General features: G+C 45.9%; 4 protein-coding genes across 7 annotated transcripts; 1 reads left to right on the forward strand and 3 right to left on the reverse strand.

The window, feature by feature from the left end:
- The first annotated feature begins 106 nt into the window (after positions 1-106).
- Positions 107-7,059, forward strand: nedd1 (NEDD1 gamma-tubulin ring complex targeting factor). Of its 2 annotated transcripts, XM_088996552.1 has the most exons (15): positions 107-196; positions 1,441-1,587; positions 1,686-1,780; positions 1,842-1,958; positions 2,017-2,157; positions 3,056-3,285; positions 3,352-3,553; positions 4,324-4,432; positions 4,496-4,624; positions 5,118-5,174; positions 5,243-5,457; positions 5,532-5,700; positions 6,169-6,247; positions 6,337-6,403; positions 6,468-7,059. In XM_088996552.1, exons 2-15 carry the CDS (start codon positions 1,443-1,445, stop codon positions 6,573-6,575), a joined length of 1,863 nt encoding a protein of 620 aa, XP_088852678.1. In that variant the 5' UTR covers positions 107-196; positions 1,441-1,442; the 3' UTR covers positions 6,576-7,059. The 2 variants fall into 2 exon arrangements, with proteins under 2 accessions (XP_088852678.1, XP_088852677.1); XM_088996551.1 differs by having other exon boundaries at positions 4,324-4,624.
- Positions 6,225-12,017, reverse strand: LOC148897307 (uncharacterized). The gene is made up of 11 exons (XM_088996553.1): positions 11,877-12,017; positions 11,481-11,603; positions 9,899-9,956; positions 9,481-9,814; positions 8,802-8,896; positions 8,685-8,735; positions 8,456-8,566; positions 8,269-8,381; positions 8,102-8,201; positions 7,620-7,673; positions 6,225-6,364 (listed from the first exon to the last, which is right to left on the reverse strand). The coding sequence occupies exons 2-10, from the start codon at positions 11,591-11,593 to the stop codon at positions 7,626-7,628; spliced, it is 1,023 nt and encodes a 340-aa protein (XP_088852679.1). The 5' UTR covers positions 11,594-11,603; positions 11,877-12,017; the 3' UTR covers positions 6,225-6,364; positions 7,620-7,625.
- A 2,525-nt stretch (positions 12,018-14,542) lies between these two features.
- sycp3 (synaptonemal complex protein 3) lies at positions 14,543-17,332 on the reverse strand. 3 transcript variants are annotated; one of them, XM_088996706.1, is made up of 8 exons: positions 16,723-17,332; positions 16,542-16,635; positions 16,432-16,466; positions 15,582-15,699; positions 15,365-15,464; positions 15,161-15,259; positions 14,961-15,065; positions 14,543-14,898 (listed from the first exon to the last, which is right to left on the reverse strand). In XM_088996706.1, the coding sequence occupies exons 1-8, from the start codon at positions 16,844-16,846 to the stop codon at positions 14,845-14,847; spliced, it is 729 nt and encodes a 242-aa protein (XP_088852832.1). In that variant the 5' UTR covers positions 16,847-17,332; the 3' UTR covers positions 14,543-14,844. The 3 variants fall into 3 exon arrangements, with proteins under 3 accessions (XP_088852832.1, XP_088852831.1, XP_088852833.1); XM_088996705.1 differs by having other exon boundaries at positions 14,543-15,065; XM_088996707.1 differs by lacking the exons at positions 16,432-16,466; positions 16,542-16,635 and having other exon boundaries at positions 14,543-15,065.
- Positions 17,333-17,527: 195 nt separating this feature from the next.
- Positions 17,528-23,517, reverse strand: actr6 (actin related protein 6). The gene is made up of 11 exons (XM_088996704.1): positions 23,326-23,517; positions 22,917-23,034; positions 22,100-22,168; positions 21,905-22,028; positions 21,701-21,836; positions 21,555-21,611; positions 20,993-21,091; positions 19,697-19,775; positions 19,449-19,620; positions 19,220-19,358; positions 17,528-17,951 (listed from the first exon to the last, which is right to left on the reverse strand). The coding sequence occupies exons 1-11, from the start codon at positions 23,391-23,393 to the stop codon at positions 17,822-17,824; spliced, it is 1,191 nt and encodes a 396-aa protein (XP_088852830.1). The 5' UTR covers positions 23,394-23,517; the 3' UTR covers positions 17,528-17,821.
- Positions 23,518-24,945: the final 1,428 nt, after the last annotated feature.

Consider the following 24,945-nt stretch of genomic DNA (forward strand, 5'->3'; position numbering starts at 1 on the left):
AAAACTATACTCACCGTTATATATATATATAGTGTTGATGTTGTTAGTATTTATAATTTCAAATTTCGATTTGTTGTTTGGTTGACGCCATGCTTGTCCCTCGACCCCTTCCGTAGTGGCGGCAGCTACTTGCTCTTCAATCGTTTCGCGTCAAGTTTGCTCAAAAATAAGAAAAAAGCAGACAAAGGAATAAAAGGTTTGTCAAACAGATTTGGGCTTTTGGCGGGTGACTTTTCCCGACTTGGTGTCAACTGTGTGTCATTGATGATGCTCGCGTGAGCTGCAGACAACTTGTAAGTTCGCTCGTTAGCTGTTTGTCAAGTTTCCCTTTCGCTTGTTAGCTTAGCCGCCGCCCGCCCGCCGGTTAGTTTGAACCTTTTCAGCTCGTCCGTTTTGTGTTTGTAACTTTTTCCAGCGGACGCCTTCTCGTAGCCCCAAAGTCAGTCAAGTGGTACAAGTTTCTAGAAAGAAATGGAAACTTCATACAGAGAGCTGTCAAAGTTGCCACACAGTTTCTTCCCGAAAAGAAGCGAAACGATTGGAGTTCGGCACCAATGCCAAGATCAGACGACATCATTTTACAGACACTACAACCCAAGCTAATACGCACCTGGACATTATTTCGACCTGCTTCTTGCCAAAAAACGTTTCAAGTATAATTCATCACACATTTTCTAAAACCATATTAAAGTGCCCTTAAATAGCTTTGAAATGACGGATAGATTGTTCTTCTATGACAAATAATAAGGACATAATGGCATTTTTAATTTTGGAAATCTGAGGGGATCTTCTGCCTGGAATGACAGTTAAAACAATGACAATCTGTGACCAAACATCTGAACGCGGTCACTATTTTAGTTAATTAGTTATTAATTGGAATGATTTAGCAATCATTTAGTTGAATTGATATTAAATCATCTGTATTCTTCAGCATTTGATGTCTAAAGCGAAATATAACCGACAGATTAGCAAATAGCAATAATAATAGCAGATTTTCATCCAAAATGGCTGTCACTGAATACTACGAAAGAAAATCTCTAGAAATATATGTGCTAATGCTTCTTTTTGCATGACACTTGGCAGTTATGGAGAAAAATAGAGATATTCCACCACTTCTATGAGTTATAAAAATACAATTTACTCATCTTTATAAACTGTAGTGTTCGCAAAAAGAGCGTCAACTTCAATCCATTTTTTTCCCTGTTTCTCGGAAATTTGAAGAGCCGGCATGGAGGGAAACGTGTGTCATACGTCGTCATAAGCTGCATAGCTTGGACCAAAAAGCATGACTTCCAATTTGAAAAAGATTCCAATGGCTTCCCCAACCGCCGCAAAAGACAAAACAGACTTTGACACCCCAGAGACCCGTTAATGCTCAATGTGACTGACTCGGCTCTCACCAACAATCGCAATTGAATAAAAATGTGTTTGTGCGCGCAGGCATGGCGGCCACGGACGACGTCACCCGTCTGATGTCCACTGGAGACACGGTGAAGATCTGGGATGCGGACTCCATGACGCCGCTGCAGCACTTTAACCCGCATAGCGCCGTCCACCCTGTGGCGCAGGCCTGCTGGATGGCAAACAGTATCCTCTGCTTTCAAAAAACAAAACGAGTACAGTCAAAGCGGAGTTTGAGACGGAATACAAAGATTCCGGCGTTTGCTCCTTGACGCCGTGGGCAGATCAGCATGTGGTGAGCGCCAGCAGCAGCGGGGACAAAGTTGTGGTGTCCAGTCTGAAGTCTCCGGACGTTCCTCTGCTGGAGCTCGGCCAGGGGGTGAGCGGACGCCGGCGACCGCTCGTCGTCCTTTGGTCAATCGCCTTGCGTCTCTTTCCAGAAAGGACAAACGTGCGTCAGCCTGAGTTCGTCCTCCCAGTTTGTAGCCAGCGGAGGTCTGGATCGCAGCGTCCACATTTGGAACTTGAAGACGTCCAAGCTGCTTCGCTCGCTCAAGGTGAGACGCCGCCGCCGTCTTCGTCTCGGTGGTCTTCATGGCCCGCCGTTGCGCGCAGGATCACGCCGACGATGTCACCTGCGTGTCCTTCAACGCTAACGACAGCCTGCTGGCGTCCGGAGCCGCCGACGGACATCTCGTCATCTACAGTCTCACCACCAACACGTCCAGTAAACCCTTCGGACACGAAAACCAGGAGGTGGCGCTCTCCTTTTTTTTTTAATCCCGGTACAGTGATACCTCGGTTTACCAACCCCTTGGCTTAAGAACTTTTCGGTTTACAAACGTTAAATTTATATTTATGAAAATGTAACCTTGGCATACCAACTATTTTTCGGGATACGCACAATGAGTGTTCTTGTTCTCCTAACAAGAAAATGGCAGCCGACTGTTTTTGTCCTCTATTCCCTGCCCCAGTCTTCGGTTAAAGCCATTTGATTGGTCATGAACGCAGCAGTGAGGGGGAGGTGGTTTAAACATTAAAGACACAGGCACACGACCGAGAGAGAGTGAGAAAAGGAATATAAAACAGTGACATTTGGACTCGTTTCAACTGTGATAGTTTAAAGGCAGAGTGTAGACTGCAAGGTTAAAATATCCCATCGATCAGGCTCCGCAAATAACCCACACAAGTACACTCGATGCAAAAAGCTATCAACCCAGCTAAACAACACAATTGATGAGGAACAAGGTAAAATGATGGCAGAGAAAGCACCTCCAAGGGATCATTCCTCAAGATGGCGAGTGTTTCATGCTGATGAAAGCGGCCACTCCACGCATCAAGCCATCAACGACCATCACAAAGGTCAATAAAACGTCTTTATCATACAGTACGGTTTATTTCTTTCATTATAATACCACAGCACGTTTATTATAGATAAAATATGGTCGATTTTGTGTCGTTTTAAGGCTTAGAAAATGATGTTTTATGATGAGCTGGGAACGCATTATTCTCATTGTAATGGTTTCCTATGGGAAATGAATGTTTGGGATACACACTTTTGGCCTTAGACACACACTGTCTGGGAAGCAATGACGTTGGCGAGTGTATTCTTGTGGTTTTGTCACTCCCGTCTTGTGGGCATTGTCGTCCTTAGGCCGTGCGCGACTTGGGCCTGTCGTGCCTGAAGCGCTCCCTGCTGGGCAGCGTGTCGGACGGCGGTTGCCTGACCCTGTGGGACGCCAAAAGCCAAAAGGAGCTCCACGCCTTCCGGGCGGCCCACAACGCGCCCGGCTCGGCCGTGGCCTTCTCGCCCGCCAGCGAGCTGCTGGTGGTCAGCGTCGGCCTGGACAAAAAGATCGTCTGCTACGACACGGCCAGCAAAATGTCAGCCTGGCTTGACGCGGCTGTTAGCATGTTAGCATCTTGTGACGCGTGCCTTTGTTTTGTCAGCGTCGTGCGTTGGATCCGTGCGGAGAGCCCGCTGACGTCGGTGGCCTTCACCCCGGACGGTTCGGGGGTGCTGGTGGGTTCCACCCAGGGCGACATTTTGCGCTACGACTTGAGGAACAGCAGCGCCCCCCCGGCGGTCACGCCGGCGCACGCCACCTCCGTCACCTGTCTGCGCTTCCAATGCGCCACCGCCAGGCACAAGGTGGCGCCACACGGTCCCTCCCTCCCTCCCTCCCTCCCGCCAGCTACTAAATCCAATACTGTCAAACCGGGGTTTTCCGCCATAATCCCTTCCGGAAACCTGTCCCAAAAGCAATTTGTTCAAAGACCAAAGCCACATTTCCCATTGTCATCAATGTAAAAATTGGTCATCCGTTCCCTCTGCTTTTTTTTAATCCTGATTGAAAAATACAAACCTCGTGCTCACAATGCTAAAAAACGCTACATGATAATAGAATGCGTCGGTCACAATGAGATGAGACACCAGAAAGTGACGTGTAAGGAAGCTAAGGGGAGTCCGATGGTGCACTCAGTGTTGTCCAGTACCCTTTTTCGGTTGTAAACTGAGGAATTAAAAAAAAAAAAAAAAAAAAAATTGGTTGGTAACCAAAACAACATTTCCCATTATAATCAATGTAAAAATTGGTAATGCGTTTTTTTTTTTTCCTTTCTCGATCTCGAACAATCCAAACACGCCTGCTCACAAGGGAACGCCACTCCAGGATAATGCGCGTCGGTCACATTGAGACAGACTCCAGAAAGTGGCCGAGAACTGAATTTCAGATGCAAACTGAGGCAGAAAAAAAAACGAAAAATTTTGGTTGATAACCCAATTGGTTGAAAGCAGAGATGTTCCTAAAACCCTGGTTGGACTGTAATCTGATGAAACGCTAGCATGCGACTCTTGAGATGAATAAAAATGGTACCTGCAGCAGCAGCGATGCTAACGGCAGCTTTTGCGTTCCCGGACAGTCGGGCAAAATGTCTTCGTCCAGGGCGTCGGCAGCCCGGAGCTCCGCCTCTCAACTGTGCGGCGGGCAGCCAAGCCCCGCCCTTAACTCCTCCCCTCACATCAATCCAGGTACATTGTTGCCTTCTGCAGGCGAAGGAGCTCCCTTTCCCAGCTTGCGTTTTTTCCCCGCAGGTGGCGCCGGAGTGCCGATGGCCAAGAGAGATGTGGGCGGAGCGCAGGGGGCGGAGCTAGTGTCCCTCGCGGAAAAGTTGGCGAGCGTCGGACGAAACAGCTTGGACATGTTTTCGCCACTCCGACAAGGTATCAGGACCACACCCCCCTCCTTCCATGAAGCACACACACCATAATAATCATCATCATAATCATACATTTAATTTGGGAGCGCCTTTCAGAACTCTCATGGTCACTTTACAGTCACAGAACAAGTTTTTCTTTGGGTGAGCAGCGGTAGCCACGCGCCAGCGTTCACCCAATCAGGAAGTACCTCAAATAGATAGAAAGCTAGCTGGCTAGCTAACTAATAGATTGCTAGTTAGCTAATAGCCACTAGACAGCCAACAGGCAGCTCACTGACAGCAAACAGGTTACAACTTAAATAAAACATTTTTGGCTGTTTATTGGCTATTAGCTAGCTAACTATCCAGAAGATAGCTAGCTAGCTCATGGCAAATAGACAGCCAAGAGGCAGTTAAGACAGCAAACAAGTTAGAGCTTGAATAAAGCAGCATTTTTCATATGTAGTTCAGGATGGTTTTTTTTTCTGCCAACACATGTGCCACATGCTCACCCACAGACGCGGCGGTGCCGCCGCCGCCGCTGAGCGCCGGCGAATCGTTGGGAGCGGCTGCAGGTACGTGGCGGCGTCTCGACGTCGCTCGCCCGAGAGCGCCCACGCTAACCCTGTGGTCCGTTCCAAAGCAATGGCGGTGAGCAAGGAGGCGGGGCTTCCTCAGCTTTGTGGGCGTGGCAGCCTGGACATGTTTTCGCCACTCCGAGAAGGCCCGGCCCCCGACGCGGCCCTCGGGAACGCGTCGGCGGCGGGGCGACTCTTACGTTGCCCCCCCTCGGCCTACCGGACCCCCCCCTTCCAGGAGGCGGAGGAGGAGTCGGCCCAAGCCGGCGACCCTCGCAAGGTCGCGACCCGGATGGACCCCGCCGCTTTGTAAATGCTCAACCGCAAGTACTGAATGTCCTTCTTGATTGACAGGCAGAGACGAGCGAGTCCTCCCCCGGCCTGGAGGGGCGGGGTCAGACTCTGCCCGACTCATCCCGGCCCCCCAATTGTGGCCCCCGGACGTCGGTCTTCACGCCGGAGCTTCAAGGGAGGCCCGACGGCGTTCAAGCTCAGCTGGACTACGACTCGCCCGGCGGCGCAGGTACGCAACCAAAAAAAAACGCTTGCTCGCAATTGGAGGTGGCAGTAGATGAGCTCTCAAGAGGTCAATGTGGAGTCCCACGTCCCTCATTGATCCTCATGCAGTCTCTGACTGTAGAAAAAGTGAAGACAAAAGAATGAATTCTATTTTGTCCGTGGTTGCACACAATGCAAAATCATCTGCGTGCAGCTACATATATAATATTAATATATGTAGATAGATGGCCAGCGAGCTATATATCGATAGATAGCCAGCTAGCTGGATAGATAGATAATTCTGGGTAGAGTGAATGCTGGCGCGAATGGCTGCCGCTGCTCACCCGCACAAAAAAAAACATTCTTATCCCGTGACTAAAGTGTCCTTGAGTTTTGAAAGGCGCTTCGAAATGAAATGTATTGTTCTCATGATATTATCGAGCTGGCTGCAAGTGGGCGGGGCATGTCACGGGCACTTTTTTGTGGCGTTCAGGTGCGACCGAGGCGGCCCCCTTCAACGGCGTCCTCATCAACGCCATCAGCGACATCCGCCAATCGCTGGACGAGTCCAGGTCAGTCAGACACGTCGGCTTCCCGCCTCCGGCGCGTGCGTCCGTCCATCCGTCCGTCCATCCAATCACGTGACTCGGCGCCTCGGCAGGGACGCGTGCCACCGGGACATCGTCAACCTGCAGGTGGAGATGATTCGACAGTTTTGCATCCAGCAGGTGAGCGAGGGCGGGGCGAAATGGCGAGTGGGGGCGGGGCTAAATGGCAGGCGTGTCTCGGCAGAACGAGTTCCAGGCGCTAATGTCGGCGCAGCAGTCGGCCAACGAGGCGCTGGTGCAGGAGAACCGGCGGCTCAAGGAGGAGAACCTTCGCCTCAAGACCAACTACTGAACAATGCACTATTGAGCCTTTTTCTCGTGATCAAGCGCGCCCGGTCCGGATTGCGCAATCACCACCCATCCCGGAAGGCCCGTAACAAAAAATGGACGCTTGATTCCGAGATCAGCAGCAACGACAAAAAATACATGAAATCAAACCTCATCTGAAATCAATTTGCGGCAATGACGAACGAGTAAACAAGTCATCGTTGAATACGTCCGATAGCTTCGATTCATGCAATACAGGTAACAGCCCACTTACGACCAGCTCCGACTAATGACCACCCGTACTTACGACCATTATTTAACCAATTATTGGGTTCGTTTGATCAGGAATCTGTTCACCAATTAACTCATTTATTTGGTTGTGTATATATATATATATATATATTTTTTTTCGGTTCATTAATCAACCCATTATTATAATGAATATGATTACAAAACTATGAATATTACAATGAACTCACAAATTAATCAATAAATAAAATAAACATGAACATATAAACGAATAGACAAATGCATACATACAGGTAACATTTGACTTACGACCTTGTGATGGCACCAGAGAGGGGGAGTTTCCGAGTCATTTAGCCCCCGAGTCACTCTTCAACATTTGGAATGGATTTCCACTTACGACCATTTCAACTCACGACCGTTTGGTCGGAACGGAACTCGGTCGTAATTCGGACGTTACCTGTATTTGAAAAATTTTTGGAACAAGGGTGCCAAATATATCCCCTCCACATATTACATGCATAAGCCACAACAAATTATATGAGACGAATAATAACTTTACATACGACAATTTGAAATTTGGGTTGGGACTTTAGCAAGCATCATGACACTTGACATGCTTGATTAGCTTTCGCCGGCCAAATAAAATGAGGTGGGGGCCAGATTTGGCCCCCAGGCCTCGACTTTGACACCGGTGCTTTAAAACAAGTCAAATGGGCCAATTTTTGGCTCGGTGGCTTGAAAGGAGGCGCGATTTATTGAAGGTCAATAAAAGTTGAGTTTTTATTCCGAAAAATGACAAGAACACATGCATGCAAGGTACCAGGGGTCAGAGGTCAGCCAGGTCGACTCTGCAGATGGGGCAGGTGGTGTTTTCCTGACAATGACAAGCAACAAGAGCAACATCACCCATCACATTAAGATGAATACGTATACAGTCAAAACTTGATTTTCGACCATCATCGGTTCAAAAACCAATACAACATTTCCCATTATGCTGTCTGTAAAAAAATGTTAATCCGTTCTGTCTTATTTTTTATCGTGATTGAACAATACAAACATGCCTGCTCACAATGAAACGCTACACTAGGATAATGCGTCATAATCTGTTCGAAAACTGATTTGTTCAAAAACCAAAACGACATTTCCCATTATGCTGAATGTAAAAAATGTTAATCCGTTCTGTTTTTTTTTTTTTAATCGTGATTGAACAATACAAACACACCTGCTCACAATGGAACGCGACACTAGGATAGTGCGTCGGTCACAAGGAAATGACGTAAAAAAGAAAGGTTAAAATCTCACCCGCAACCAGCGGTCAATACAGGCCACGTGGTAGTCATGGAAGCACGGCAACATCCTCAGCCGATCGCCATCGTCGTAATCGCAGAAGCAGATCTGACATCTGACGGGAAAAGCCAACGTAAGCACGGCGCACACGTCCGGATGGCGGCGGACGGCGCACCACTCACTGCGTGTTGCCGGCGCCCGGCCGGAAGCGCTTAACGGGGAAGCGCAGGACTTGGGCGCGCGGCAGCTTTTTAGACACGACCGATCCTTGGCGTTCCTCCAGTGCCAGAAGCGCCTGCGGATGACGCGCGCAACCCACGTCAGCGCGGGCGGGAAATCTGCCACGCCCACGTCGGCGAGCGCGCTCACCTCGTAGTCGTCGCCGGGGAAGTCGTCGCCGGTTCTCCGCTGGCGTCCGCGGCGGCGGCCCGTCCTTTGCGCCGGCGACCCGTGGGCTTCGGCGTGATGGAGTGCGTCGCGCTGGGGGAAACGTGACAGGAAAGATTAGCCCGCTTGGAGAGGACGTCGTCATCGTCATGGCGGCGATGTCCGCCATCTTGACGACTCTGCGGATAATGTCACGGCAATGGCGCGTTACCCTGTGATGATGAAAGTGATGTGACTCCGCCTCCTCTTGGTCAAAGTGGGCCTGTCAAACAGGAAGCGCTTAGCGGGACGGTGGCGGCGACGTCTCGTAAGGAACGGCCACGCCCACCTGCAGGCTTCGCGCAAATGCTTCGTCTTCCTCCATCTGCGCCTGCCGAACCGACAAGTCGCCGTCGTCGTCGCTGATGACCGTTTCCTGCAGTGCTGGACACACGCACACACCCATAAATTGATAAGGTGGCACTTAAGAACAAGGAAGCTATTAAGGGTGTTGTCGGTGTTGTCTAAGCAACGGTCTCAGGCAATAGAAGAGGTTGAAAAACTTGTGTTGATTTGGATGAATGAAAAGCAGCTAGCAGGGGACAATGTGCGTGAGGGTATGATCGCCCAGAAAGCACGGCAAATTCACTCGGATATCATCAAGAGGCAACGACATCAACGACCATCACAAAGGTCAATTAAACCACTTGATGATACAGTGCAGTTTATTTCTTTCATGACAATCCAATAGCACATTTATTATACGTAAAATAAGGTCTGTTTTGTGTCGTTTTATGGATTATTTAGTAGAAAATGATGTTTTCTGGGGACCTGGGAACGGATTATTCTCATTTGAATGGTTTCTTATGGGAAATAAATGTTTGGAAGAGGAACTTTTGGCCTTCTACACCCTTTGTGTGAAGCAATGAAGTTTGTAAGTTGAGGTATGACTGTATGAGCTGAGGACTCAATCTTGTGTTATTTCCTGAAACCTTCCCCTATTGATGTTGCCATGGCTCTTCGTTGACCTGTTGAGGCAGCGTGCCGCTCGCCGCTCAGCCACCGCCTCTCCTCCGCCGTCAGGAAGGACAAGGCGTCGGACGGCCAACAGACATCGGGATGATCGGCCGCCGCTTCCGAGGTCATCGATGACGATGAGGAATACGAGGAAGAGGACGACGAAGACGAAGCAGGGGAGGAGCGGTCCAGCCAGACGTCGTCGAGAAACGAGCGCGAGGAAGACACGGGCGGCGGGCCGCCTTCCTCCGGCGCCTCGGCTAGCTTCCTGCGCTTAGGCGGCCCCGACCGAGCGGCGGCGGGCCGGCAACATTTCCCTCGAGCCGCCGAACGTCGCATCGTCGCCTGCCGAGCCGTAACAGCGGATGTCCGGGACAAAGGAGACTCGAGGATTGGCCTTCAATTCAAATGTCAGCGTTTGGGACTCACCGGGCCGGACGCCTCCTCCGCAATACGTGGCCATCGTCCGCTCTTGGGCAGCTGCGGGCTGACGCAAAACGACAACAAACGCCACAGTCAACTTGCGCCCTTCAGCAGACGTTTCATTTCAAAGCGCCTTTCAAAACTCTCACGGTCACTTTACACTCACGGGATCAGTGAGATCGATAGCTAGATAGCTAATAGATAGCTAGCTAACCAGCTAGATAGCTAATAATAATCATTCGTGTCATTTCTAAGCACCTTTCAACACTCTCAAGGTCACTTTACAGTCACAGGATACGTTTTTCCGCGGTTGAGCAGCGGCAGCCTCACGCGCTTCTTGCCATCAACAATCAAGTGATTCATATTGGAAAGTACAGTATTCATAATTCCATCCCCATTTTTTTAGATGAACAACAGCATCAAACGTTGCTTGCATGGCCGAATTAAAGATTTCCAAAGAAAAATCATACAAAATCTTCTTCTTTTCCTTTCTGCTTTTCCCCTCAGGGGTCGCCACAGCGAATCAATGTCCTCCATCTATCCCGGTTTTGTGCATCCTCTTCTCTCACACCAGCTACCTTCATGTCCTCTTTGACCGCATCCATAAACCTCCTCTTCGGTCTTCCTCTCGGTCTCCTGCCTGGCAGTTCAAGGCTCGGCATCCTTCTCCCGATATAGTCGCTCTCTCTCCTCTGGACATCTGGTCCAAACCATCTCAGTCTGACTTTCTCTGCAAAGCCTCTAATATGTACTCCTTCCTGATCCTATCCAACCTGGTCACTCCCAAAGAAAACCTCAACATGTTCAGCTCTGCTTCCTTTCTTTTCTTTCTTCAGTGGCACTGTCTCCAGTCCAAACATCATGGCTGGTCTGACCCACGGTTTTATACACTTTTCCTTTCATCCTAGCTGAAAGCCTTCTATCGCACATCACACCTGACATTTTTCTCCAGCCGCTCCAGCCTGCCTGGACACGCTTCTTCACCTCTTTTCCACACTCTCCATTGCTCTGGACAGTTGATCCCACGCACTTAAAATCCTCCACCTTCTTTATCTCTTCTCCCTGCAGCATCACTCTTGCACTTGGGTCCCTCTCATTCACACACATGTATTCCGTCTCGCTGCGACTGATCTTCATTCCCCTCCTTTCCGGGTCATATCCCCACAGCTCTAGTTTCTCCGCCACCTGTTCCCCGTTCTCGCTGCAGATCACAATATCATCTGCAAACATCACGGTCCAAGGAGATTCTTGTCTAAAATCGTCTGTCAGCCTGTCCATCACCAAAGCAAACAAGAAGGGGCAGATGATTTAATATCAATTCAACTAAATCATTCCAATTAATAACTTAAATAACTAAAATTGTGACCGTGTTCAGATGTTTGGTGACAGATTGTCATTGTTTTAACTGTGTCATTACAGGCAGAAAATCCCCCCAGATTTCCAAAATTAAAAATTTCATCATTTCCTTATTATTTGTCCTAGAACAATAATCTAGACATCATTGGAGAGCTATTTAAACGCACTTTAATATGGTCTTAGAAATTGTGTGATGAATTATGCTTGAAAAAATGTCGTCACATCCCTATACCTGGGCGTCTCTGAGACGACGAGGGACAATTCGTCCACTAGGAAAGCTCGGTCCAGTTGGTCGTCTTCAGAACCGCTCCAGTCGGCCGTGAAGGAAGATTCCATTCTCAACATTTGCCATCCACTAAAAGGAAAAGAGCAACAACAATAGGTCACAGTCATAAATGTCTCCTCAAAAGTGTGACGACGTTGTCATCGCCCAAAACGATCTGCTCATTCAATAAGCACTCGGGGCTAGCATCGTTAGCATAGCGAGGAGGCAAATATAGTCAAATGAACGGTTCAAACCAACACAAAACGTTCAAATAAATACGATATTCACATTTTAACACGAATAAAATTAATTAATTCAGCAAATTCATTGTTTTTTTGTGGAAAGTGGGGAGAAGTTGCTTACCGCAGTTTAGAACCGGAAGTGGATGACGATTTCCGGCGTTCACAACACAACCAAACAAACGTTTAAATATTTTTAAATGTGTCCTCTTCCTACAATAAATTGTGTAATCGTCGTACACAAAAACACAAAAAAATAATTTAGGATTAATAATAAAACACAAGAAGCTCCACAAATCAACACGTTAAGAGTTTGAACGTGTGTAACACCAACACATGCTCGTTGGTGAACAAGCACAACGGATGTTCCGCATGCGTAAACGCCAAGATTCAAACCTCGAAAAATGAGATTAGATCGGTTATATATTTAAATGTGTATATCATCCATCCAATCGTTTGTAACACCGCGTTTCCGAAATGCTAGTAAACGGATGCGACCCCATCTGACTTGGGGTGGAAATAGGAGTGCACCATGAACTGGTCGCGAATCGATCTTCTTTTCCTTTCGGCTTTTCCCTTCAAGGGGTCGCCACAGCGAATCAGTAACCCCCATCACAGAGTAGATTTAGCGATAAACTAGCGTTCCTACCCACTTCCGGGAATGGTCAGGCGAGTGTATCGCAACACCCTCAGCGGCGGCGTTTGTAATATTTCATTGAAAGTGTCAATTATTTTGCCGTTTGTTCAGAACAGCCTGATATTGATATTGATTTTAAATACAGTGATACCTCCAGTGACATGCGGTGAGGTTCGTGGCTGGTGAGGCAGTGACGTCATCACAGTCAGATTTACAAACATATGAACTCTAGGGGAGCTTATTCACAATTTGATTGGCAACAGCATAGCATAGAAAACAAGTTCAAAAAAAGAATGTTATTATCGTGTTACCTTTACTTGTAAATGAACTCCATGCGCTGCTTCTTCTGAAGGCCACTATACCTTCTTTGTAGAAGCCTTCCTTATCTTTCTTCAGTTTTAAAAGTCTCTCTATTTCTTTCAATTTAGATATGTAATACTCCATTCTGAAAATAAGGCCAAGCAAGACGAAAAAAATGACTGGATGTTTGCACTTAACCTGCTAACTGTTGACTGTAGCTTGCTCTCACCAATTCTAGTATTCTGCAGCCGAGGAGGCGCAAGAAGAATCTCTAATCACCAGCACCCCCTGTCATGAGGCAGGAGAACTGTGTGCCTCACCTATGCACACAGTTTTGATAAAAATAAAATAAAAACTGTTGTACAGTGTTTATAATGTACAGTGACTGTACATTATATACACCAGCTAAAGTGTAGAAATTTAGTTCATATACTAAAAGTGTTTGAACACTTTAATCGCGATATGCAGAGGGACAGCAATGCGGTCTCACTGCAGAGCAAGCCAGCAGTTAGCATAGTCATTGCGCAATCCATAGTGAGGCTTGCCTCACCGCTAGTCTCCACTTAATATTTGAACGGTAAACGTGAAGTCAGCGATTTTGAAAAAAAAAATCCAAAAATGGTGAAGTTAAATGGAAAACAACGTTAAAGTACAAATCACTAAATAAATAAATATAGCTGTTTATTTTGTCATTTGATATTTCCATGATGACAGGTAAGGCACAGCATCACCTGCCTCCCCTGACTGCACATCACTGGATACCTCAGCTTACGAACTTAATTGGTTCCCAGAAAGTGGGTCTAAGCCGAAAAGTGACTTCTAAACATCAATTTCCCATAGGAAACCATTAAAATGAGAATGATTTCTTTCATAACTTTGCTGCTGTGAAATGTAAATTTCTCCACTGCGAGACTAATAAAGGCAAATCCAAATCTGTTCCCAGGCCCCCACAAAACCTGATTTTCTCCTAAATAAGCCTTAAAACTACACAAAATATATCTTATGTTATGTATAATAAATGTGCTACTGTAAAGTGTCCTTGAGAGTTTTCAAAGGCGCTTAAAAATGAAATGTATTATTATTATTATTGTGTTGTAATGAAATAAATAAAGTGTGCTGCATAATCAAGTCGTTTTATTTACCTTTGTCCATTATACTCCATGACGATAGGCATACATGTACTCTACTGCCCCCAGTGGCCATCATCTGTAATAGAAAATGGCTGAATTTCACACAATGACCAGGTCAATTATTTTGTGACGTCATGTAGGGAAAGAGATGGCCATTTCACGGGAAGATCAGAGCTTTGTCATCAAATGGTGAGTATCGTTATTGCCGCGGAGATGACCATTTTGTTTTTGGGAGCCTTTGACTGAGCATCTTCATCTTGATTCATTTCATCGAGTTGCTTGTTCCGTAGCCACAAGGGGACATAAGCTAGTGTCTTCTTTGTGCCGGTCCCAAGCCCAGATAAATACAGAGGGTTGTGTCAGGAAGGGCATCCTACGTAAAAGCTTGGCCAAAACAAACATGCCAATCAAACCTCTGAAGATAGAGGGCACTGATTGGCTGTGGCGACCCCCTTGAAGGGAAAAGCCCAAAGGAAAAGAAGAAGCTTGATAGGCTTTACGTTGGCGCCTCAGCTTCTGACTTCATGTATGGACTCACGTGACATGTTCCGTATGCGTTTGGGTGGAGTTTTCCCAAGGTTGAAGATTGAATCGTCCAAAAGTTTCAATGCTTGTTTCACTGCATGTACTGCATGCTTGACACTTTTGTTTCCAGACTTGTCAAATTTAGTCATCAATGAAGTTTGACAGTAAAAATGCCTGGGCAAAATACTTTGAGGTTTTCAATCGTTTTTATTCCCCCCCAAACGGAATTGAACCACCCACCACATTGTGTCCGAACACTGGCACCAAAACAGTGACACTTGGTGGTGGCTGGGGAGGACAGAAACCTCACCCCGAAGTCCTCGGCGTTCTCCTTTTCCAACAGCGAAGAAAAGACGAACACGTCCGCTCGGGAAGAAGAAACAATGACGGCGCTCAAGTCAGCAAGATGAGCTGAAAGGACTCTAGAGGAGCACGCTCTCCAGGGACTCTAGAAGAGCATGCTCTCCAGGGACTCTAGAAGAGCATGCTCTCCAGGGACTCTAGAAGAGCATGCTCTCCAGGGACTTGCGCACAGACGCCATTTCCTGCTGTTGCTGTCAAAGGACAAAGCGCCAGATGATTTCATGTCTCGGCGCGTGAACTCAACTTGACTGACAGTGTCCATGAGGATCTTCTTCTGCATGGTGGCCATCTCCTTCCGTAGCTCCTGCTGCGCCCGATTGAGGATGTCCTCTTGGCTCTTCTCCATCTCATCCATGTTCTGCGCGCACCAAATGTCAAAAGAAGACACTTCTATCAAGCTCGTACGGGTGCTTGGCCCTGTCTAGAAAAGTGATCGTTGCTGTTGTTTTGGACCTTGACAAAGTGCTTGAAGAGCTCTTGCAAAGTGTCCACTTTCTGCTTCTGAAGAACTTTGCTCTGCTGGATCATCTTCTGCTGCTGGCGCATCAGATTCTGAACACACACAAACCGTCACGTATTTGGAAATGTTGCTGGGCTAACGGATCAAATGTAGAAATTGGCCAGCGTGAGTCGTGTTCCACGTGTGTGCGGGCGCACGTTGAGCTTCTCCTCCTGCTCCTCCGATTGTTGAACCTCAATCTGCCACTGCTGCAGAACTGCCGACAACTGCTGAGAACATTCCTGAGTCATCTTTTGCCTGCGCAGATGCACAGCGGCAAGACATCAGGACCCAAGGAGAGCAACCAGACGCATGTCGGACAAGAATGTAAGCAAGTATGCAGGCAGGCAGGCAGGCACAGGCAGGTCATCATACCTCTGCTTGTGGTAGTCGTTCCACAGTTGCTCCATTCTCTGCTGACCTCCGTTCATGTAACTCTTGGTCAGATTTTCCAAACGTTTGCGCTTAGTGAGCATCACCTTGTTGATGTCAGCTGCGCACGTATATTCACACATAAGTCTGTGTAAGCTCTCAGTCGTACAGGAGCGGTCCATCGATGAAAAGGTTTCTTCAGCCGTCATCTGTACTTCTTTGAAGGTGTCGGACGTTTCGCTTCTTTTCGCTTCTTGGATATGAAGCGAAACGTCCGACACGTTCAAAGAAGTACAGATGACGGCTTAAGAAACCTTTTCATCGATTCACACATAAACAAATGAAAAAAAAAATTAACACACCTTGCCGGGCTGTGCAATATATGTAGTCCATGAAATATTGACACGATTGCAGCATATAAATTGATTTTTTTTTTTCTCGAAAACCAGTTGACTTTTTTGGTTGATTTTACTTCTCCGTGTAATCTCAAAGCACATGTGTGAACAGCACCAATTTTCTTTCATTGAAGACAGAAACACTGCATCGACATATTGATCTGGGCTGCACGGTGATCGTGACTAATAGCGTATACCCCTCGAGTGACCCTTTTTTTCCGCGGCAAAAATAAATAAAATAGATCTGCCACGGTATGGTTAAGGTCTTATTGCTCCCTTCGACCATCTATTACTCCCTGGTACTTTCTACTACTGTATCTCTGTGTGACTGTATGGTAATTCTTTAATCCAATGTAATAATTTGGATAGCTTCTGCATGAACGTTTTTTTATTGAAAAAGTCAGTAAAGGTGTTGAAAGGAAATGTTTTACTGATGAATGAGAGCGTTTTTCCCTTACCCCCAAAGCGCTCCAACATGTTGTGAACTTCACTCCTACCACAAACAATTTGCTTCGTTAGCTTGTAATTACAAATGACATGGGGAAGAAATGTTGAATTTGCTAACTACCTAACAGAAACGGCGGTGTCTTCATCTTTCAAGTTGCCAGCCGGTCTTTTCTTCAACGGAGCTAAATCCATATTGGGAGTTTTCTCTTCAAATGCTTTTTGGGGGTTCGAAAAATGGTTCCTGTTAGCATCCGTTAGCGAGAAAGCATACGCTTAGAACACACACATTTCGTTGAATTTACCTTCTCCGTGTTCGTCTTCTGAGCCGTAGCTAAGCGTTTTCTTCTTGGCGACTGGTGAAAATTCAAAGACTTTATTAAAAGCTTCTTCGGAGAGTTTCTTCTTCATTCGTTTGCCAGCCGACATTTTGGTGGCTTTTTTTTGCTAAACTGGGCGGCTAAGTTGGCGGTGGCTAATGTTAGCTTGGCGCGAGCGGGTTGACGGCTGGGGTAAACTTGAAATGAAATTGCGTGAAGTAAACTTTTCTTGGTCGCTTTTGTCCCAGTTTAATCAAGTTTGACGAAGAAGATTGATATCAACAAGCCGAATTTAGCCAGGCCGACCGTCTTCTCCCGCCAGTAGATTCGAATGCCGCCTTTTTTGTCCACCCGGAAACGGCGACGAAAAAAAAAAAACCAATAATTTCTTCATATGAAAGATCTGCCTCGTGTCAAACTTTTTAGATATTTAAAATAAAGTAAATAAAAGAATTATTTAGGGACTTATTGTGAATTTGGAATTGTATTACAAATTGCGTTCACTCTAAACTTTGAGGTATATATTTCTTTCCTAATTATAATATTGCATCAAAGATATTAGAGGTAAATACTTGTTTTTCTCAGAACATATATAAAGGCATGTTTATCAGCGCATGGGTGTTCTCTTAATATGTTCTGACCTCCTAAAATGAATACATATCAAATGAATCAAACCTATGTAAAAACTCCACCTGGAAAATGGACTTGATGTGAACATGTTTGTGTGTGCACGCGCCAGTGGGATAATAATACCATCAAATCACACCACAAAATTCATTTTAGCCGATAAAATATTGAGGATGAAGAAATGTTGAATCAATGGTTGTATGTATAGTTGGTTCAAGTAAAAAAAAAAAATCACTTCATAAATAAATCCGAAGAAATGTCTTCCCAAAGGGTAGCTGTGAGAGGGAATGGCTTTGAAAGATGCCTTCCTGCCCACCGCTAATCACAATGTCATCAAAATGTTGTCACATCTTCTTCTTCTTCTTCATCTTCTACAAATAAAGTAGCAACATGTAAACGGTGTTCTGGGTTGAGCCAGTCGACTTGTTCTCTTGCCGCCTGGTCACAAAATGGCTGCTCAGATGTCAAACTTTTCTTCACAAACAAAATGTCCGTTCTCCTCGTAGTCATGGCGGGTGACCACCATCTCCTCGTAGTCTGGATGGTTGGCCAGCAGCTTCCCTCCCTCCCATGCATACGTGATGGGACTGTTGCCAAAAAACAACAACAACAACAAGGCATGCATGTCATTGGTCAAATCTCAAATGATATTCCATCAAATCCTCATCCCAGTTTTAGCCATTCTCATGAAATCGGCATTATTTCTCTCTTTGCTTTTTCTACCATCTATGATTGATGACATTCCACCATGTCCACTACTGAAAAGGACGCTTTGATCCTCTCCTCTTTCATCTAGAACTGCTTCATGTCACAAAGAGTGGCCGTACCCTCTTTGCTGAAGAATGAATGACTATGTGTCTGTGTTGTCATATTATTTGTTATTTATGATGATTATTTATTTTTGACTTGAAGATGGCACCGCGAGAGCGGCTTCCTTTCCAGCAGCTCCTGTATTTTTTTCCCCATTTCTTTCTTTCCTTTCCTCTTCCGCTCATACCTTTGCTGCTGTGAAATGTCAATTTGTCCACCGCCAGACGAATAAAGGTCCATCCAATCCAATCAATGCAATGACAACCAAGCCGTGTTGTCTCCCATTGGCTAGAAATGATCAAATGACATGATTTTGTTTCTGCATCGCTCATCAGAATCAGACTCGGAATCATCATCATCTATTGGCCGAGTTTGTAGAACACACGAGGAAGGAATTTATCTCCAGTAGGACACGCTGCACAAGTACCAGTTAATGGCGATCTATTCGCTGGCTAATAGCTATCTAGTCGTTCGCTGTTAGCTGTCTATTTGCTAGCTATTAGCCATTTATTTGCTAGCTAGCTAGCTTGCTATCTATTTGAGTTACTACCGGGTTGAGCATGTGTGGCTGCCGCTGCTCACCCAGAGAGAAAAAAATCCTGTGACTGTAAAGTGACCTTGAGAGTTTTGAAAGGCGCTTAGAACTGAAATGTATGATTATTATTATTATCATCATCATAAATAAGACATGACCGATAAGTATGGAGGACATTGCTAAAGGCTAATCTAATCTAATGGAATTATTTAATGTAAGTAAGGGAGATTGCAAAGAGGCACTAGACAGTTCTATTTGGGTTATTGTTTGGAGAGTTCACGGCAATGGGGAAAGAAGCTGTTTAAACGTCTGCTGGATTTGGTGCGCATGTGGCTGGAAAAGGTGGTGGGCAGGGTGCAGAGGGTCCAGTCGAATTTTTTTTGCAGCGCGCGAGTCCTCCAGACTGGGTCGGGCGCTAACAATGATTTCTTTTGCGCAGAAGTCATCGAGTCCATTTTTGTCCAAGTTCATGTGGAGTGAAACGCGTCAGGGACGAGCGGTGCCACTCACTTGCTGGGCAGGGTGACCTTGACGGGAATGCGCGCGGGAACCAGAGAGCGCAGTTGGGCTTCCAGCCGCTCCCGGAAGCCCGCAAACAAAACGTTGCCTCCGGTCAGGATGATGTTGCCGTACATGTGGGGCCGCATATCTGCGCACACGCCAACGCAACAAGGCCGACGTGAAGAACGGCGGAGAACCTCGGCGACGTACGACGCCCAAAGGCCAAATTGAAGGAGACCTTCAGGCAGGGACTGCACCGAGTCCACGATGGCCTCGGGAATGCCCATCTCCCGGATGCCGATGTCGGAAGGGTGGAAGAGCATCTCGGGAACGGCGAAGCGCTCGTTGGCCAGACGGAGGATCTGCTCGCCCGTTTTGTACTTGCCGCTCAGCGCCATCTGCTCGGCCGGCTGCCGTTGACAAGGAAGACAAAGAGAAACGTGGCTCGCTGGCTCGCTTACCGGCCAGGAGCGCACGCCGGCCTACCTTGCAGAAGCCTTTTTTGATGCCGCTGAAATCGGGAAGGACGTAGTCTCTCATCACCGTGTTGTCGTGGCCCTTCAACCTGCAAGCAGCCACGCCTTTTACACATTTTCGCAACCTTTTCCGAAATGGCCACTTTCTAAACTGTGGACGAAACATTTCCCAAAAGAGTTGTTGCCAAACATTTTACAAAATGGCCATTTTTGGAAAGTCTTCGAAAATGGCCACTTTCTAAACTGTTTGAACATTTTCCAAAATGGCAATTTCCATTTTTTGGGGGACATTTTTCTACATTTTTGAAAAACAATCTAAAATGGTGATTTCCTAATTTTGTAAAAAAACAATTCTCAAATGGTTTATTTTCTACATTAAAAACAAATTCTAAAATGGTGATTTTCTAAATGTTTTGACAAATTTCCACAATGACGATTTTCTACGTTTTTATTATCATATGGCAATTTTCTAAAATGGTGATTTTCTAAATGAAAAAAAAAAAATGAAAATGGCAATTTTCAAAATGTTTTGAAAAATGTCGACATTGCCCATTTTCTAATTTTTGTGACATTTTTAAAAAATGGCGATTTTTCAAATAATCTGAAATGTTGATGTTCTAAATTTTGGGAATTTTTTTCTAAAATGAAACATCTTGTAAAATGATGAGAAGGTTTCTTCAGCCGTCATCTGTACAAAAGTGAAGGTTTCGGACGTTTCGCCTCCTATCCAAGAGGCTTCGTCAGCGAACTAAAGTTCGCTGACGAAGCCTCTTGGATCAGAAGCGAAACGTCCGACACCTTTAAAAGAAGTACGGATGACGGCTGAAAAAACCTTCTCATCGATGGATGGACCACTCCTGTACGACTGAGAGCTTACACAGACGTATCTTGTAAAATGGCAAATTTCAAAATGTTTTGAACATTTTCTAAATTGGTGATTTTCTAATTCCCCCCAAAAAAATGTCTAAAATGGCGCCAATCAACAAAAGAACGATGACTTGTGTTGAAAAGGTGAAATCAAGCGAGGTTGCATGAAGAGTCCATTTTTCCATGTCATATATGCTTATGTTTCAAATGCTTAAAATGGCTGAAATTCAAATGAAAAGCAGCAAAAGTGAAAAACAGAATGGCTGGCTGAAATGGATGGACAGGAAGCGCCATCCACAAATTTGTTGGAGAATCGACAAGCATGACGCGGAGCGCCATTCCCCCAACGTACGCGGCTTTGGTTTTTTCACGCGTGGGTGCCGATAAGGCGCTCGGCCAGAAAGTTTTTTTCTTGTCCACAAGCGGTCGGAGGTCTTACTGCGCCACGGCCATGTCCTTGTCAAAGTCCCGGGACACAAAGCAAACGTCCTCCTTCACTTGGTTGATCACGTGGGTCTCGTCCATCACGTGCAGCTGCCTGCAAACACGCAAACGCGCACGCTGGGCTCGGATCGGCTCAACTCGGAACGACGACAAAGCCGACAAAGCCCCGGCTGGGATGACCGCCATTGAAGATGATTTCTTTCAGGAAGATGGATTTTCAACATTTTGGGCGAAAATTGTGCTTTTCAATTTTTTTTCACATTCCGAAAATGGCCATTTTCTAAATTGTTGTGAACATTTTCCAAAATGGCCATTTTCTATTTTTTTCTCTTTCAAAAATACCTAAGATGGCGATTTTCTAATCTTTTTGGGGGAGAATGTTCTAAAATGGCGATTTTCAAATATTTTTTGGGGGAGAATGTTCTAAAATGGCGATTTTCAAATATTTTTTGGGGAGAATGTTCTAAAATGGCGATTTTTTTGCAACCACGCACGCACGCTGGGCTGGGCTCAAGCGCTAAGGACGAAGCCGCCTCCTCGGGATGAGGCGGCCTTACCGATAGGAGATGATTTCTTTCAGGTGGTTGGTCAGCAGCTTCCCTCCGACGTTGATCCTAAAAGGCGGCGGAAGACGACAGGCGGGGCTTAAGACGAACGGACGCAAGGGCGAGAAGGAAGCGGAGGATTTGCCGGCGGCGCTGGCCTGCGGATGGCGTCCTTCATCCTGCTCCCTCGGCAGTAGGGGGCCACGTGGGTGAAGGAGAAGCCGCTGTCCACCACCAGGCAGCACAGCTCGGAAGCTTCCGAACGGAAGTATCCTCCGGCGCTGAGAGAAGCGGCTGACCGACAAAGACCGACGTCAGTATCCGGCCGGCGCCTTCCGCCCGCGTGTCGCAGCCACGCTCACCGTTGATCCTGAGAGCCGACTGGAAACGGTATTCCTCAAACAGGATCTCGTTCATGGACTCCTGGATGGTCGTGAAGTTGAAGAAAGGCTCGCTGATGACGATGCCGGTGTCCGCAAAGTCCACCTGGAGACACGGCCCGACGTGAGGTGCGCCGCGGAAAGACGTCGGTGACAAAGACCAGCGCCGGGGAGAACCTTGAACATTTCTTTGCCAAACAAGTGATCCCAAACGTTCCTCTGGACGTCCCAGTTGACCAAGTAACCCTAAGGAGGAAATAAAAAACAAAACAAAGACGACGGGGGGGCCATTTGTGACTTTGCATGCTAGCGATGTTGTTCAAAATGGAACATGATTTTTCCAGCGTAAAGAGAGAGAGATTCACGTTGCCTAGGCGCACGTGAACAAAAACAAACAAAGCAAAGATTCAAAATGTGCTTGAAATTTGAGTCGTTTTCACCTTGAGAGTTTTGAAAGGCGCTTATACATGACATGGATTCTTATGATCACAGTGATAGCTCCACTGACAAACGCTTTCCTTTACAAACCTTTCGCCTTACAAACATCAAATTCCTGAGAATATCCAATAGATCATTTATGAGACATAAAATAAGGTCTATCTGGTGTAGTTTTAAGGCTTATTTAGTAGAAAATGATGTTTTATGGCGACCTGGGAACGGATTCTTCTCATTTTTAATGGTTTCTTATGGGAAATAAATGTTCAACAGACAAACTTTTGGCCTTACACAGACACTTTCTGGGAAGCAATGAAGTTGGTAAGCGGAGCTATGACTGTATGTTCGTGAGCTGAGGTACAGTAAAGACTCGATATCGCTTATATCGATAGTACTGCTTATTACGATACTATTTCTATGAACGCAAGGAGAAAATTTACATGCCGCACGATCGGATATATCGATAGTCCGGTTAGATCCATATTTTTTCCCACTCCCGAGAATATCGATATCACGAGACTTTATGTATTTCTAAAACGATGTGCAAGAAAATGTTGACCTTCTGGAAGGGCAGGATGTAGAAAAGCGCCGATGGGTCTTTGATCTCATCCAGTTGGTTGGCGGTGAACGTTTTCATGCGGGAGGTCTTGGAGCGAAACTGGCAGTTGGGAATGACGCTGGAAAACAAACAAGGACGAACACACACAAAACAAAGCTCACCGCCGGTTGCTTTGGCCACACCGCAAAAACCTTTTGCAGTCATGGCAAAGGTATACCCAACTTTACGATCAACACACAGCCATGTTTTGTTTTGTTTGTTTTTTTTCCCCCGCTCCCGCGCCATCTTTGAAACCAATACATTTTACGTCAAAATGACAATATTGACATTAAAACGGAGAGAGTTTATTCGCATTAAATGCCTTACGCTAAATTGTCGCGCTAGCATAAGCTCACCCGAAACAGCTCACCTGACTTGGTCAGAGCTATATCCAATTTTTGCCGTGTAGGCTCCGTTGTCCAACACAAGAGTGGCCATTTGGAAGGCAAAGTAACACCTTAGCGGCTCATTTCATGGAGTCAACTTTGCTCCCGAATCGCAGCGTCGTAACAAAGTGTTTCATCGGTTCATCGGTTTGAGCGCTCATTCATATGCGGTTGGGTCATTTCCGCTTTTGCCGTGAATCTCGACCTTCATTCGCCGATGCGACAGCCAATCAGGAACGCCAAATGAAGTCCATCACTCAAGTCGTCCGTATGAAACACGTAGAAAGACGCCCGAACATGTCAAGTCATTGAACACCTAAAACGCCGCTGTCTGTCAGGAAATAATCTGTTTTAATTTAGATAAAAAGGTAGATAGACAGAATGAACTTAATACAACTACATACAAACGCAAGCGATTTTCCAAGTTTACCCGCCGATGCGACAGCCAATCAGAAGCCAAAAAAGTTCCTTACTAAAACCGTCCGTCCAGAAACACGTCCAAACTGGAATGGCCGAAGTGACAGGGCGAGTTTACACAAATATCGACACTAAAAACACACACACAAGAAAAGCAGGGAAGATTCTGGGAGCATTTTTTACTTTTTTATGTCTGAAAAAGTCAATATTCATCAGAATCAGAATCTGAAAAAAAACCTTTATTCGTCCCACAATGGGGAAATTTGCATGAGGCACAATGTAAAGCCCTGCCTCACTTAGAAATCAAATACAGTGAGACCTCAGCTTACGAACTTAATTGGTTCCCAGACAGAGTGTAAGCCAAAGTTTGTATCACATTTTTTCCCCATAGGAAACCATTAACATTGGAATCATCCGTTCCCAGGTTTCCATAAAATATACTTTTTAACTAAATAAGCCTTCAAACTACACACAACACACCTTATTCTATGTATAATAAATGTGCTATTGTATTGTAATGAAAGAAATACACTGCACTGTACGATAAAGTCACTGTATTGACATTTGTGATGGTCGTTGATGGCTCTTAATTGGCACCTGTTGCTTTCTGACTTGTAAGATCTTACGAAACTGAGGCATCACATGATCAGTCATCATGTTGATGATTCTCATAGCCAGTCTTTTCTGGATGGAAGTGTTCAATAAAAGCCTGCACAAATCAAATCCTCTGTGTTGAGGACCTCATTATGGTCAGCAACAAGCTGACCATCGCGATGTCATCTGCATCCGCTTCGAGTCCCGTCGGTGCCGGCGGAGATTTTGTTACAACAAAAGTCGCGAGTCCGATGATTCCACGGACGCGGAATAAAACGCGTCATTAGTCACGTGAAAGCATCGACTAAATAACGCCTTTGTGTCAAAGGCGTTATTCGGTTAAAGCCGCACGTGATTGGTCAAAATCCGCGGTAGAAGACACGCACACTCACACGCAGGAATAGAAAAGAAGCCATTGCAAATATCCCCATTGTGGGACGATTAATGGTTTTCTGATTCTGACATACATTTTCATCATGATACATGTTATATTTTTAGTATTCGTAATTTGTTTTACATGCCATTTTACATTATTTTTGATAGCACATTAATTTAAACAAAAAAACAACAACTGCGGAGCAATTGGGAACTGA

This window comes from Hippocampus bargibanti, linkage group LG05 (genome assembly GCF_051943395.1).
Source record: "Hippocampus bargibanti isolate YZ-2025 linkage group LG05, ASM5194339v1, whole genome shotgun sequence".
In the NCBI taxonomy this organism is placed as follows: Eukaryota; Metazoa; Chordata; class Actinopteri; order Syngnathiformes; family Syngnathidae; genus Hippocampus; species Hippocampus bargibanti.

Excerpts from the sequence above, each read along its gene's own strand:
- sycp3 (XM_088996705.1), bottom strand. The coding sequence starts at position 16,846 with ATGTCGGCTGGCAAACGAATGAAGAAGAAACTCTCCGAAGAAGCTTTT. Across the intron at positions 15,260-15,364 it reads AGCAGGAGGAGAAGCTCAAC|AATCTGATGCGCCAGCAGCA; the intron begins GTGCGCCCGCAC and ends GTGTGTGTTCAG. Across the intron at positions 15,066-15,160 it reads TCTTCAAGCACTTTGTCAAG|AACATGGATGAGATGGAGAA; the intron begins GTCCAAAACAAC and ends TGGTGCGCGCAG.
- nedd1 (XM_088996551.1), top strand. The coding sequence starts at position 1,443 with ATGGCGGCCACGGACGACGTCACCCGTCTGATGTCCACTGGAGACACG. Across the intron at positions 1,588-1,685 it reads GGCCTGCTGGATGGCAAACA|ATCAGCATGTGGTGAGCGCC; the intron begins GTATCCTCTGCT and ends CGCCGTGGGCAG. Across the intron at positions 1,959-2,016 it reads AGCTGCTTCGCTCGCTCAAG|GATCACGCCGACGATGTCAC; the intron begins GTGAGACGCCGC and ends CGTTGCGCGCAG.
- actr6 (XM_088996704.1), bottom strand. The coding sequence starts at position 23,393 with ATGGCCACTCTTGTGTTGGACAACGGAGCCTACACGGCAAAAATTGGA. Across the intron at positions 21,092-21,554 it reads AAAGAAATCATCTCCTATCG|GCAGCTGCACGTGATGGACG; the intron begins GTAAGGCCGCCT and ends GCGTGTTTGCAG. Across the intron at positions 19,776-20,992 it reads AAGGACATGGCCGTGGCGCA|GTTGAAGGGCCACGACAACA; the intron begins GTAAGACCTCCG and ends GGCTGCTTGCAG.
- LOC148897307 (XM_088996553.1), bottom strand. The coding sequence starts at position 11,593 with ATGTTGAGAATGGAATCTTCCTTCACGGCCGACTGGAGCGGTTCTGAA. Across the intron at positions 8,897-9,480 it reads GCGGCACGCTGCCTCAACAG|CACTGCAGGAAACGGTCATC; the intron begins GTCAACGAAGAG and ends GCGTGTGTCCAG. Across the intron at positions 8,202-8,268 it reads CCGGGCGCCGGCAACACGCA|ATGTCAGATCTGCTTCTGCG; the intron begins GTGAGTGGTGCG and ends TTTTCCCGTCAG.